The sequence below is a fragment of the Microcaecilia unicolor genome, chromosome 3, assembly GCF_901765095.1.
Source record: "Microcaecilia unicolor chromosome 3, aMicUni1.1, whole genome shotgun sequence".
Classification (NCBI taxonomy): Eukaryota; Metazoa; Chordata; class Amphibia; order Gymnophiona; family Siphonopidae; genus Microcaecilia; species Microcaecilia unicolor.
Window position 1 is genome coordinate 331,340,937 of NC_044033.1, and position 15,039 is coordinate 331,355,975.

General features: G+C 43.5%; 1 protein-coding gene across 3 annotated transcripts in view; it reads right to left on the reverse strand.

Annotated features, from left to right (window-relative positions):
- The window catches only part of LOC115466859 (dynein light chain Tctex-type 1-like), a 79,990-nt gene that overhangs the window by 56,604 nt on the left and 8,347 nt on the right, over nucleotides 1-15,039 (reverse strand). For all 3 annotated transcript variants that reach the window (XM_030198419.1, XM_030198417.1, XM_030198418.1), the window contains exon 2: nucleotides 6,524-6,565. In XM_030198419.1, the coding sequence (XP_030054279.1) occupies nucleotides 6,524-6,565 (42 nt within the window). The remainder of the gene's footprint in view (nucleotides 1-6,523; nucleotides 6,566-15,039) is intronic.

The following is a 15,039-nucleotide window of genomic DNA, read 5'->3' on the forward strand; positions in this document are numbered from 1 at the left end:
TTTTTTTTTTTTTGACTGAAATTATGAACTGATGAACAGGGGGCGTTTTGGGGGAATCCCTGGAGAGAAATGTTTTTTCCTTTTTCCTTATCTTTTCCTGGTTTTGTATTGGGGCTGTTGAACCTGTGTATTGGTGAACTTTTGTGTTTTGGAATCCCAATAAATCTTCCTATAACCTGGAAAGAACAAGTGTGAAGGTACCATCTTGTAACGATTAAGGATGCTCCCGTACACAGCGGGAGGAGGCTCCCTTCCTCCCTCACTCTCTGGAGGAACGTGTGAGCTGGAGCCTGGTAGATGTGTGTTTCCCAGAGGTAACGAGCGGAGAGCTAAGCAGGAGTAGCCCAGGCTGCACTACTGGAAGGGGGACCTGGTGACAATATATGGAGTGGAGGAGTGGCCTAGTGGGTAGAGCACCAGTCTTGCAATCTAGAGGTGGTCAGTTCAAATCCCGCTGCTGCTCCTTGTGATCTTGGGCAAGTCACTTAACCCTCCATTGCCTCAGGTACAAACTTAGATTGTGAGCCCTCCTGGGACAGAGAATATCCAGTGTACCTGAATGTAACTCACCTTGAGCTACTACTGAAAAGGAGTGAGCAAAATCTAAATAAATAAATATATGAGTTTATCTTGTTGGGCAGACTGGATGGACTGCACAGGTCTTTTATCTGCTGACATCTACTATGTTACTATGTTGTAAGTCTCAAGCTTTTTATAAATATTGTTTATACGAGCATGGTAGCAAGGCTGGCAAATTACTTGCTCGATTGGTCAATACTAAATCCACCAGCGGATAAGGGACTACCAGGTGAGCTCTACTTGAATAATTTAGATCTGCCCTGACTTACTTGGGAGGATAGTGACATGCTTAATGCTCTGATTACTCCTGATGAAGTGGAGTGGGCTATTTGGCAAAGCTCACATACTAAGACCGTGGGACCTGACGGCTTCCGGGCTGAATTTTGTAAGATTCTGAGTGAGGATGTGGTGGGAATTCTGGCTCAGGTGTGGCTGGGGATACGGAACTGTTGCCTACCCATCTCAATTGTCTTTCCTAAACTGGGCAAGGAACCTGATGTCCCGGAATCTGATTGCCCTATTTCACTTTTAAATTAAGTGGTTAAAAATTGGCTAAAGTTATGACTAATAGGCCAAAGTGCTACCCTCGGTGATTCATGACTCCCAAATTGGGTTTGGTAAAGGTAGAACAACCTCTTAAAAACCTAAGGCATATTCTGGTTTCGTTGAAATATCGGCCACATATGAGTAGACCGTCTCTGTTAATTAGTTTCGATGCCGAGAAGGTATTCGAAAAACTTCACTGGGACTTTATGTATGCCATTCTCCACACCTATGGTGTCCCTGGAAGATTTCTCTCCCTGATCAAAATGCTTTATACTATGCCTCAAGCTACAATCTTGATCAAAGGCCTTAGATCTGATACAGTTGTGGTGGGCAGAGGAATGCGACAGGGTTGTCCGCTTTCACCCTTACTGTTTATTTTGACATTGGACCCTCTGATTAGGGAGATTCATTCTCACTCAGAAATAGAAGGTTTACAGTGGCGGCTTTTGCCAATGACCTTTTTGTTCATTTAGTTAACCTGCAGCACTTGCTAGCTACACTTCTGAAACTCCAGAGGGAATATGGAGACTACACGGGATTCCATTTGAATCTTCAAAAGTCTTCCAATTTGATGAAACAGCAATGGGATGGTGAGTTCCCTTTACAGTGGGCACAGCATTTCTTTAAAATCAAGGACTGCTTTATGGAGCAGCTGGTACAGCAGCCAACAAGAGGAGGAAAAATTCTAAACCTAGTCCTCAGTAGAGCGCATGATCTGGTGTGGGAGGTAATGGTGATATGGCCACTTGATAACAGTGATCATAATATGATCAGATTTCATATTAGCTTTGGAGTAAGTATAAACAGGAAATCCAATACGTTAGTGTTTAACTTTCAAAAAGGAGACTATGATAAAATGAGATGAACGGTGAAAAAAAAACTTAGAGGAGCGGCTGCGAGGGTCAAAAATTTACATCAGGCATGGATGCTGTTCAAAAACACCATCCTGGAAGCCCAGGCTAAATATATTCCATGTATTAAAAAAGGAGGGAGGAAGACCAAACGACAGCTGGCATGGTTAAAAAGTAAGGTGAAGGAAGCTCCCAATCTCGTAAGGTCCTCTTGTAATTTTTTCACACTCCTCCCACGATTTAACTACTTTGAATAACATTGTGTCGTCAGCAAATTTAATTACCTCACTAGTAACCCCCATCTCTAGGTCATTTATAAATATGTTAAAAAGCAGCAGTCCCAGCACAGACCCCTAACTACCCTTCCCCATTGAGAATACTGACCATTTAACCCTACTCTCTGTTTTCTATCTTCTAACCAATTTCTGGAATAAGCAGAATAGAATGTATTGAACTTTTTCGAGACCTTGACAGGTATTTGTGACCTGGATTGGCCACTGTTGGAAACAGGATACTGGGCTTGATGGACCTTTGGTCTGTCCCAGTGGGCAATACTTATGTACTTACATATACGTATGGTTGTTTAGAGCATTTGTTTCTTGATATACTTGAACATTGTATACATTGCTCTATTGTTGTTTGCTTACCAATAAAAATAGCTTCAAACTAACAGCTAAGGCATTCCTTGAATTACAGAATTGGTTCTAAATGCGCCCCATTCTAGCACCTAAACTGAGGTGCTAAGTTACAGAATTACCTCCCTAGTGCATAATTGCAAGGTGCATTCACAGGAGAGAGCCATGGAAACTTACAGAATACTGTAAGTTATGTGTGTAAACGTGCATGCCTACATTTAGATACTTTAATGCCAGTTAATACCAGCATTTTATAACAACAGTTATGTGCCTAAGTGTTCATATATAACAAGCTTGCAACCTGAGAAATTTGGTACAGTGAAGTTACTCACCTGTAGCAGGTGTTCTCTGAGGACAGCAAGCCAAGTATTCTCACATGTGTGAGACATCTTCTAACAGAGCCCGGTGTAGACTCTGCCTAGAGCATATAACAAAGAAAGTTCTGGCAGCATGCCACCATGCATGCATTCCCACTTGACAGCAAGCGCGGGTCCCCCAGTAAGATGACATAGCTTATGGAAGACAACTCCTAGGGGAGGAGTGAGGGGGTGTGAGAATACATGGCCTTCTGCCCTTGGAGAACAACTGCTACAGGTAAGTAACTTCACTTTCTCTGAGGACAAGTAGGCAAGAGGTATTTTCACAGGTAGGAATCGCCTAGCTACCAGGATCACCAAAAACAACAATGCTAGGGCAACAGAAATGTTGACACTTAGAAGTCAATTAACCTGAAACTATATACATACTGATTGTGAAAGTGCAGCCTGGAACAAAAGAGAAATGGGCTTTGAAGAGTGGAATTGGGTTCTAGACTCCCAAAAAATTCTGCAGAGCTGTCTGACTGAATCAACTGTTAGATTAGGTATCTTGCTCAAGGCACTAGTGAGATGTCAGCAGGAACCAGCTGGGAGGAGAGCTGTCATAGGCCAATGGAAGTGAGGGAAAGTAGAGCAGGAGGCTGCTTGCGGAGGCCAATCCCCACGGAGCAAGGAGGCAGGGCCATGGCCCAGAGCAGCCTGCAAGATGGAGCGCCGGAGGAAAGACATTGGCGTGCGCACGGCACTGGTGTGAACAGCGGGCAACACCAGCAACATCGGCGCAAGCACCGCACCACCAAGAGAAGCGTCGGTCCAGCACAGCGCCACCGAAGAGAACGTCGGGCCCGCTACAGAGGTGAGGAGCGTGACATTCTGTTATATGCTGTTTAGTTTGGACATATTAAAGAACCTGCATCTTACTGAATGGTCTTTAGTTTGTGTTTCATTGTGGTTAGCCCAAAAAGGTAGAGGAGAGGCATCCCAGAGCAGAGGGTAAAAGCCTAATCCCTAGGGCCAGAAGGGGGCGCCCCAACGGGAGATATCACCCTGCCTAGGGCAGTGTTTCCCAAACCTGGCCCTGGAGGCACCCCAGCCAGTCACATTTTCAGGATATCCACCATGAATATTCAAGAGAGAAATTTGCATGCACTGCCTCCACTTCATGCAAATCTATCTCATTAATATTCATTGTGGATATCCTGAAAACCTGACTGGCTGGGGAGCCTCCAGGATCAGGTTTCGGAACCACTGGCCTAGGGCCATTTAAGAGCCTCTTAGAAGAGGAGGATGCAGTTTGATGCTGCTGAGACAAGGAACTGGTTAGTGTCAGTATGCTTTTTAATGAAGTCAGTGACCTTCTCCATCTTGTCCCCAAAAGATTATCACCTTGGGAAGGTATGTCCGCCAATCTCTTTTGAATCGCTGGTTCCAGGTCACAGACATGTAGCCATAAGTCTACGACTTCCCATACCCATGGCAGAGAGTCTGGACGCAATATCAAATGTGTCATATGTACCCCTTACCAGATATGTTCTGCATTCCAGCTGCTTTTTGACTAACTGGCAAAGCTCTGTGGCTTGCTACTAAGGGAGAGAGTACATGAGACTAAGCATGTTGCGTGTCAGAAACTTCAAGTTAATGCTCATATAGAGCTGGCACATCTGGATGCAGGCAATGAGCATACAGGCCTGATAAAGCTTCCAAGTCCAGAATCCAGGCCTATCTACCTAGGGGAGGCAAGGCATGAGGCCTGGAACCTACGAAGGAATGGTGAGGCAGTTGCGCCTTTTCGAATCCAGGAGCCTTCTGGATATAATATTGTGTATCAACATTCTTTGACACAACCTGCACTGAGAAGGGAGATTCCCAGTTCTTCATCGGTGTGTGTTCAAGATAGGATGCAGCAGAACCGTGACCCCTTCCCTTGGGAGGAGAGTCATACTCTAGGACAAATAACATCTCTGCTCTGTGCTCCTTCTCTGACTCCAACTTAAATGGGACGGCAGTAGCCATCTCCTTGACAAATCTAGCAAAAGAGAGACTCTCAGGTGGGGATTACTTCTCTCTTGTGGAGGGGAGAGGTCAGAAAGGATACCGTATGACTCCTCCTCCAAGAAGTAATATGGATCCTCCTCTGACTCCCATGAACGGTCCAGATCAGTACTCTGGATGGACTGAGTAACTCTGTGCCTGCCCCAGCTCAGTGAGACCATGCCACGCCCTGAAGGGTGCCAAGATACAGCCCTACCCTCAGACTCTGGGAAAGCTTCCTCTCCCGATGCTGAGCACGTTACTGCATGGGCCGATGTCAACATCAATGCCCGGCGAGACGCCAAAGACTGTTCCACAGGACCGAAAAGGAAATCTACTGTAGCTGAATTATAAATAATATGGAAATCGGAACGATGAGTGAGATGATTACATTTGCAGATGACACAAAACTATTCAAGGTCCTTAAAACACATGCGGTCTGTGAAAAATTGCAGGAAGATCAGGCATCCAAATGGCAGATGAATTGTAATGTGGACAAATGCAAAGTGATACACATTGGGGCAAATAATCCGAAACATAAGTTACCTGATGTTAGGGTCCACCTTGGGGGTCAGCACCCAAGAAAAAGATCTAGGTGTCATTGTAGACAATATGCTGAAATCTTCTGCTCAGTGTGCGGTGGCGGCCAAAAAAGCAAACGGGATGCTAGGAATTATTAGGAAAGGGATTGTAAATAAGACCGAGAATACTATGCCTCTGTATCGCTCCATGGTGCGACCTCACCTTGGTTACTGCATTCAGTTCTGGTTGCTATATCTAAAAAAAGATGTAGCGGAATTAGAAAAGGTTCAAAGAAGAGCGAATCCAGTTTAGATGATTATGATTATACACCAGGAATGTGTGTCAGCTCCAGAGATGGTCCGACTGCACCGTGCACAGTGCTTAGAGCCACTGGGAACCTTTGATGGCATGGAAGGAAAAACAGCTGTGGCTAAATCAATGACTCAATGATGATTGAAAAAAAGAGGGAAATATCACCTCATAAAATAATGGGTGTACCCAACCGATGCTCAGGTCTAAGAAGGCCCAATGAGCCAACCCCCCCCCCCCCCCCAAAAAAAAAAAAAAAACAACTTAAAGTCAGGGAAAAAGTAACTAAGATGATAAGGACTACAAAATAAAATAAAGGAGTTAGATCCGGAAGAAAAAAATATTAAATTACCACCTGAGGGAAGGCACCAGAAGAACTGGAAAACATATATCGCTGAGAGGAGCTGCTTCAGACGTGTCTTCCCTTCACCGTGAATGAAAAGCATCACGCATGCAATGGGAGTGTTGCCTCGAGCTCTTAAAAGAAACATTACGCTGGGCAGTGTTTCTGCACCGGGTTCTGTAAATTGATGTCACCCACATGTGGGAATACCCTTTGCTTGTCCTCGGAGAATTAAATTTTGGCTGCCTGTTACAGAATTGCCGCAACGAAGAATGTCAGACACTGGAAGTGGACAAAACTGCATTACTTAACTTAAAACAGGTAGGGCTTTATGAATTTGTTTAGTAACTTGAGGAAAGTCGATATGGCGAAAACAAAATCACCACTTACCTCTTTAATGATAAGGCTTACTTCATCAACAATAAAAGAAGTCTAAGAGGAAAAAGAGATAGGATTTTAAATTCAAAAATCATTTTTTGATTTCAAACCCAATTTTTTAAAAATTGATGATTGCAAATATATGTTACAAGAAAATTACAACTGTAAAACAGAAAAATGGTGCATAGAACACTCTTACAAAAAGACGCAAAAGTATGAAAAAAGTGTACACAAAAGAAAAAAAAGTCTAATAAACTGGCCTCTTTGAACATTTGCTAAGGTTGAGTGAATTTCACTGAACTCTTAACTTTAGGAGCATAAAAGGTAGGTGGCATCAGGGGCAGTTTTAGTGGGGAGGAAGTTAGGAGCTTAGCACTGATTTTCAGTACCAGGCTCATAAATCTAGGCAAAAGAATAACATACCCAAAATTATAAGCATAACTTTTAAGCCCCTAAATTAAAATGAATTTTCATCTGAAAAATTATGTTCCTAAATTTGGCTGAAAACAGGGCACAAATTTAGGAGCCTATAAATTTAGGAGCTCAGCATTTTCTGAATATTGGGCTCCACTGTATTTTTTTTTTAATGTTTCAGCATTTTTATTGATGACAGTTCAAAAGAAACACATCCAACAATATAGGTGTACAATGATTCAAGTATCAAAGTGTACACAATAAAAACAGCATGATAAAGTCTGTCATCAAAGCTTTTACAATTTTATCCCCCATCCCCTACCTATAATCTTTCTCTACCCTCTATATGGATGTAAATACAAATCTTTTTAGAGAAGGTTACAATGACAGAACGTCAAACCGGCAAAACTGTATTTCAACAAGAGCAATATACCCCTCTCCCCAAATAGAAGACAATACAATCAAGGGAGTAGAGAGCTCTGACTCTAATGGCTCTCCACTACCCAACATCACATCTCACATCACCCAACCTCCTATCTACCAATCTCCTGGATCCCATCCCCCCCATTACCACCCTCTCTCTCCAATCAAATTGATCATACGAGTGTTCTTACTAATACCTATAATTGTAGTTCGTTAAGGATCATACTACGTGCACGTGGAGAAAGATTCTGTATTTATGATTCCCATATTGTCCAAAACCATTTTTTGCGTTTCACAGTATGGCAAGCATCTTGGGCCCCCCATATTATTAAAGCAGGAAAAGCATTACACCATTGTGAAAAATATGGTGAATGATCAAAGCTCCAGTTTTGTGACATACATTTTGTCACTACACTAGCCTTATATAACAGAAAACTATTCCCTTGAACAAGTGGATATAAGTGATCTAATTTCCCTACTAATAAGAATTGTGGAGGGAGTTTTAGCTGTTGATGAAATATAGTCAATGTCTCTGGAATGGAGTCACTCATCCCTTCAGGACGTTGAATCCTCCTGAAGAAGCTATTCATAGCGAAACATGTCCATGTTGAGGATAAAGTATTTTTCACCTTTTAAAGTCTGAAGACAGTTTAAGAGGAAGGTGGTACATTGAAAGAAAAACAGCGCTGCACAAGACCAAAATGGAGTGATCGAGCATATAATTTCAAGCTAAGAGAATCAACGTTACGCAAATCCATCACATTGAATACCATCAGCCCATAGTGAGAGATCGTATTCATCAGATTAAGTTAAGTGTGTTATTTATTCTTAGCATACATGAAAATATATACATATTTAAGAATATGTTAAAGCAGAATAAAACAAAATAATGGCAGGCAGGAAGGGTATCTGTGCAATGATGGGTGGAAGGTGACATTATGGATCAAAGAAATTTGGTCAAATGCAATGCACCAATTACTGAGCACAATTCACAATTTATTAAGAAAATGTGTCAGCAAAATTGAGATCAGCAAAGTGGATAGTTAGGATATAAAGATACTAGGGTTTCTTTTTAAAAAAGGGCCAAGTTAAAATTTAATGCCAAGAAGTGTAGAGTGATACACTTGGGGTGTAGAAACCCAAAAGAAAGATACCGGATAGAAGGGGAGAGATTAGTTAGCTCCACTCAGGAGAGAGACCTTGGGGAGTTGGTGTCTGAGGTTCTAAAGGTGAAGAAGCAATGTGACAAGGCGACGGCCGTGGCCAGAAGGATGCTAGGCTGCATAGAGAGGGGTATAACCAGCAGAAGAAAGGAGGTGTTGATGCCCCTCTACAAGTCGTTGGTGAGGCCCCAAATGGAGAATTGTGTTCAGTTCTGGAGGCCAGATCTTGCTAAAGATGTAAAAAGACTGGAAGCGGTGCAAAGAAAAGCTACAAAAATGGTTTGGGATTTGCGTTGCAAACCGTACGAGGAGAGACTTGCTGACCTGAACATGTATACCTTGGAGGAAAGGAGAAACAGGGGTGACATGATACAGACGTTCAAATATTTGAAAGATATTAATATGCAAACAAACCTTTTCCGGAGATGGGAAGGCGGTAGAACTAGAGGACATGAATTGACGTTGAAGGGGGGGCAGACTCAGGAGTAATGTCAGAAAGTATTTTTTCACAGAGAGGGTGGTGGATACATGGAATGCCCTCCTGCGGGAGGTGGTGGAGATGAAAATGGTAATGGAATTCAAACGCGGGATAAACACAAAGGAATCCTGTTTAGAAGGAATGAATCTGCAAAATCTTAGAAAATTGGGTGGCGATGCCTGTAATTGGGAAGCGAAACCAGTGCTGGACAGACTTCTATGGTCTACGCCCTGATTGTGACTGAATAGATATGGATGGGCTTGAGTGTAAATTTTAAGGAGCTTCGATGTTAGCTTCAGAACTTTTAGTACAAGAAGAGTGCTGGGCAGACTTCTACGGTCTGTGCCCTGAGAATGGCATGGAAAAATCAAACTCAGGTATACATATAAAACCCAATGTCTCATTCTCTCGTCCCAATACAATAATGTTCCCCCTTGGCAATTAACGCACAGGGTTCATCCCTCCCAATCTCAGACCACTTAAAAATCTTAGGCATAACAATTGACTGCAACCTAACGCTAGAAAGCCAAGTAAAGAACACGACCACATGTTCCACACTATGTGGAAGCTCAAACGTATAAAACCTTACTTTCCCAGGGATTCATTCCGCAACATGATCCAAACTATGGTGCAAACCCATGTAGACTACTGCACTAGTATTTACATAATGTGAGGCACTTAAAGGGGAAAAAGGAGAGGAAGATAAGGACAGAGGCAGAACAGGCAGTCTGGTACCTGGAGAGCGGGACTCCAAAGCCCAGAATCCTGCAGGCGGGGAGGGCAGGCCCCCTAGAGGCTGTAGGTGGACCAGACTCAAAGGAAGGGAGGAGGACTCCAAAGCCCAGCATCCCCTGCAGTGTGAGGGAGAAACAGAGAGGAGACTGGGAGCTACCAGGAGGAGAATGCTGAGGGAGAGAATGGGGACTGGCTGATGGACACTAATGAGGCAGAAGGGCAACAGCTGAAAAGCCCAGATGGAGATGAATTAATGGAATTGTAGGTTGGAGAGGAGAGAGGAGGAGGAGGCAGGGAAAGAGAAGCCAGGGAGGTAAGAGCCTATGGAGATTTCTGCTTGGGCTCAGGCATCGGGGAAGAAGATAAAGGACTATATAGCCATTCAGTTCTCCCAACTAAGGGGGACATGGAATAAATCTAAGAGCCTTGTCCCTGAGAAAAAGGGAGCAGTTTCTGGAGGAGGAGGAGTGTGAGAGAACTGCATTATTCCTTGTGTTGTGAACTTGGACTGTGGGAGTGGAACTGCATTCTTCCCTGTGTGATGAACTTGAACGGTGTAAGGAGAACTGCACTATTTCCTGTGTTAAATTTGGACTGTGGAAGAGAAACTACATTTCCTTTTCTTTTTGTGTTTTGAACTTGGACTGTGGGTGAGAAACTGCATTTTCATTGGGTTTGTGAACCTGAACTTTAGGAGGGCCTTGCATTTTGCCCTGTGTTTTTGACCTGGAACTGTGGGAGAGAAACTACATTTCCTTTTGTTTTGGGGTTTTAAATTTGGACTGTGGGAGAGAAACTATATTTCCTTTTCTTTTTGTGTTTTGAATTTGGACTGTGGGAGAGGAATTGCATTCTTCTGGGGTGCTGAATGTGAACCGGAGAGAGAGGGAAACTGCACTCTAACTGGGTGTGTGAACTGATGGAGATTAATAAAGGGGTTTTTGGAGAAGAGTCAGACTGTGTTTTGGATGTTTTTGAGTCTCAAGGGGTTGTCCCAAACCTAGGGAGCCTGAGGAGGAGCTACCCCGGCACACTGGAGGAGGGGTGCTGACAATAGGCTGCAAAGATCAAATCATAAGAAAACTACAGGCAAAACACGGCTGCTAGACTCATCTTCGGAAAAACACGCTTCGAAAATGCGAAACCCCTCCTAAGAAGCTTACATTGGCTTCCTATTAACGCTCGCATAACTTTCAAAATATGCACAATAGTCCACAGAATCATCTACGGACTCTTACCAGATTACATGACGGAACTTATCGGCCCTTCTGATCGAAAATAGACCAGCATCTCTTCTAATCAAAAATACACCAGGATCCTGGTGTATGCGGCCCTTCTGATCCCAAATACACCAGGATCCTGGTGTATGTGGCCCTTCTGATGAGAAATAGAGCTGAATCTAGGTGTATGCTGCCCCTCAGACAATGAATACAGCTGGATTTAGGTGTGAGCAGCCCTTCCAGAAAGTTTTGGACATATGCAAAGAGAGTTTCTGCTGTGTCTAGCAGGTACAATAATTTTAATGCTGTTTTGCTGATTTAAAATTTTATGTTATGTGTTCATAGGGGAAGCTTTAAAATAAATTACATTTTTTTTTCAAATTAAAAAAAAATTACACACATAGGCATTAAAACTTTTGCAAGTATTTTTATAGAGGACTATCTTTATTGTCATCAAGAAGAAAAAAGCAGGCATCTAGTGCTCCAGTGAAAACCACAATACAGCATTTGAAATAAAGCAGCTTCTGCAGTAATGAGAAATATATTTTGAAAATAACCTTCCCCCCCATCACAGAACCTTGAAAATTCCACCAGTCCCCCACAACTCCTCTTAGATCTTCTCCACCCCCCCATCCCCTTACAAGAGCGAATGCAAATCTACTTAGCTATTGTTTTTGACAAATGGAGATGGCTGCTGTAGGGGGACCGGCTTCAACTTTATAGTCATACTGTCTCCTGTGGGCCAGATAAGCTTATCCCATGTCCCCTCATTTATCCTCAAGGAGATAAGAGTTTTCAGTTTTGGCACAGTATAAGACACTGAACAGAATATAAGAAAACCACTGGACTGCGTTTGGGGCTTATAGCCCATTTAGTTATGTTTAAACAAAAGAGATTTGAATTAAACAAAATATTTATTTCTATTTGGAGTTATAAAACCACTTGCCCTTGAAACATGTTCCAAAACAGAATAATCCATTTGTGTATCTAAAAGGCAAACTTCTACAAAAGAGATGAAAATGTGATTTCATGTGCCTCAATGAAAGGAGAGTTTAATTCTACTTCCATTTAATTTCAATATATTCCATCGTCTTTATAAACACCAGGCTTCCCAAGCCAGATTACAACCAGTTAAGATGAACCCATCAGGAAATATAATGGAGGAGTGGCCTAGTGGTTAGGGTGGTGGACTTCGGTCCTGGGGAACTGAGGAACTGAGTTCAATTCCCACTTCAGGCACAGGCAGCTCCTTGTGACTCTGGGCAAGTCACTTAACCCTCCATTGCCCCATGTAAGCCGCATTGAGCCTGCCATGAGTGGGAAAGCGCGGGGTACAAATGTAACAAAAATAAAATATTCTCACTGAAATCTGGCCACCTGAATTTTATAAAGCACACTGAAGAAAAATTAGCACAAACTACAGAATTTATAATTGCTGTTTCTACTAGCTACAATAGGTTTTGAAGTTGTTTTAGTCAGGGGCGTAGCTATGGATGGGCCTGGGTAGGCACAGGCCCACCAATCACAGCTCAGGCCCACCCAGTTTGTCCTACTCCTCCAACCAATCACTGCACAGCCAACAGGAAAAAGAGCAGCTCACTCAAGAATGCCCAATTGCCCCTCCTAAACGAACTGCAACAGCATCCATCTTTCGCTCCTTCCAGCATCGCAGCACCCGGTATTGCTCCCCCCCTTCGCCCCCGAATCCTCCAGTCCCCAAACCGCCGGCAGCCTCAACGAGAAAGCAGTACACACGCTGCTTTAGACCTGCCCCCAGAAGCCTTTCTTTCTGCTTCAACTTCCTGTTCCCGCATAGGAGGGAAACTGTAGGAGAGAGAAAGGCTTCCAGGGTAGGTCTAAAGCAGTATGTGTACTGCTTTCTCACTGAAGCTGCTGCCAACTGGAGGGATTGGAAGATCGGGGGGGGGGGGGGGGGGGGGGGGGGGCGATACCGAGCACCATGGGGCTGGAAGGAGAGAAAGAAGACTCCAGTGCTGGTGGTGGCGGCGGCAGCAGGCAGGCAGGCGGGGGGGGGGGGGGGGGGGAGATGAGTGGGACTTGGTGACTGAATGGGAAAGAATGACAAGAGGAAAGACAAGAAATGGAAAAGCCAACCTGGAAAAGAATTTAGAAGACTGACACATGGAAAGTGGAAGAGAGTGGGACCAGTTCACCCAGAAAAATAAAGTGCTCAGACAACAAAGGTAGAAAAGAAAAAAAATCATTTTTATTTAATAGTTTTTACAGATTGAGATGTGCCTGCTTTGTGAAATGTACCTTTTTAAAAAAACTTTAAATTTTAATTTTTTTTTAGTTTTGTATTTTGCAGAGTACAGGATAAAAAAAACATTTATGTTTCTCTCTTACCCATATTGCCCTGCTTGTAGAGACTGGCTTTCTTGGGTGGAGGTAAGGGGGGGGGGTGGTCTTTATTTCAGTTTTTGTCTGAATGTTTTTTTTTGTGAGTGTAATGGTGGTGGGCTTCTGGGTGGGGATGGGCTCTTCACTGCCTACGGGAAAAAAGGTATATTTAATCTTTTTTCCCTAGACAGTGAAGAGCCCACCCCCACCCAGAAACCCACCAATAATGTTGAGGTAGGCTCATTGCACTGGTTAAAAAAAACAACCAACCTTTTTTAAAAATGTTATGTTGGTGGGTTTTGGGGTGGGGATGGTCTCTGCAGTGCCCAGGTTTAAAATTACAAAAAAAAAAACCCTTTATATTTAATGTAGGCAGGTTCCTGGATGGGGGTGGCCTCTGCAGTGGCCAGGACATTAAAAAAACCCAAAAGGTTTTATATTTAATGCTGGTGTGCTTCAGGGTTGGGGGGTGCCAGACTATGGGGGATGGGTAGGGGATAGGACAGGACTGACACTAGACTACAAGGTAGGGGTGGGGGTTAGGGTGGGGCTGATGCATAGCAATGAGATGGATGACGGGGAAGGGAAGGGCTGATGCTGGGCTATGGGTGGGGGGAAGCTGGGTAAAGAAGGGCTGATGCCGGGCTGGATGGAGGCGTAGAGAAGCAAAGTTTGAAGGATAATATCATTGCTGTAATTATAGTCCTATTGTGGATTAAAAACTGGTTGAAGGATAGGAAACAGAGAGTGGGGTTAAATGGGCAGTATTCACAATGGAGAAGGGTAGTTAGTGGGGTTCCTCAGGGGTCTGTGCTAGGACCGCTGCTTTTTAATATATTTATAAATGATTTAGAGATGGGAGTAACTAGCGAGGTAATTAAATTTGCTGATGACACAAAGTTATTCAAAGTCGTTAACTTGCGACAGGATTGTGAAAAATTACAGAAGGTCCTTACGAGACTGGGCAGCTAAATGACAGATGACGTTTAATGTGAGCAAGTGCAAGGTGATGCATGTGGGAAAAAAGAACCCGAATTATAGCTACGTCATGCAAGGTTCCACGTTAGGAGTTACGGACCAAGAAAGGGATCTGGGTGTCGTCGTCGATAATACGCTGAAACCTTCTGCTCAGTGTGCTGCTGCGGCTCGGAAAGCGAATAGAATGTTAGGTATTATTCAGAAAGTTATGGAAAACAGGTGTGAGGATGTTATAATGCCATTATATCGCTCCATGGTGCGCCCGCACCTTAAGTATTGTGTTCAATTCTGGTTGCCGCATCTCAAGAAACATATAGTGGAATTGGAAAAGGTGCAGCGAAGGGTGACTAAAATGATAGCGGGGATGAGATGACTTCCCTATGAAGAAAGACTAAGGAGGCTAGGGCTTTTCAGCTTGGAGAAGAAACGGCTGAGGGGAGACATGATAGAGGTATATAAAATAATGAGTGGAGTGGAACAGGTGGATGTGAAGCGTCTATGGTAAAATTATGTATCATACCTGATAATTTTCTTTCCATTAATCATAGCTGATCAATCCATAGACTGGTGGGTTGTGTCCATCTACCAGCAGGTGGAGATAGAGAGCAATCCTTTTGCCTCCCTATATGTGGTCATGTGCTGCCGGAAACTCCTCCGTATGTCGATATCCAAGCTCCATCCGCAGGACTCAGCACTTAGAGAATTACACCCACAAAGGGACACTCTGCCCAGCTCACCACCGCCGAAACGGGGGAG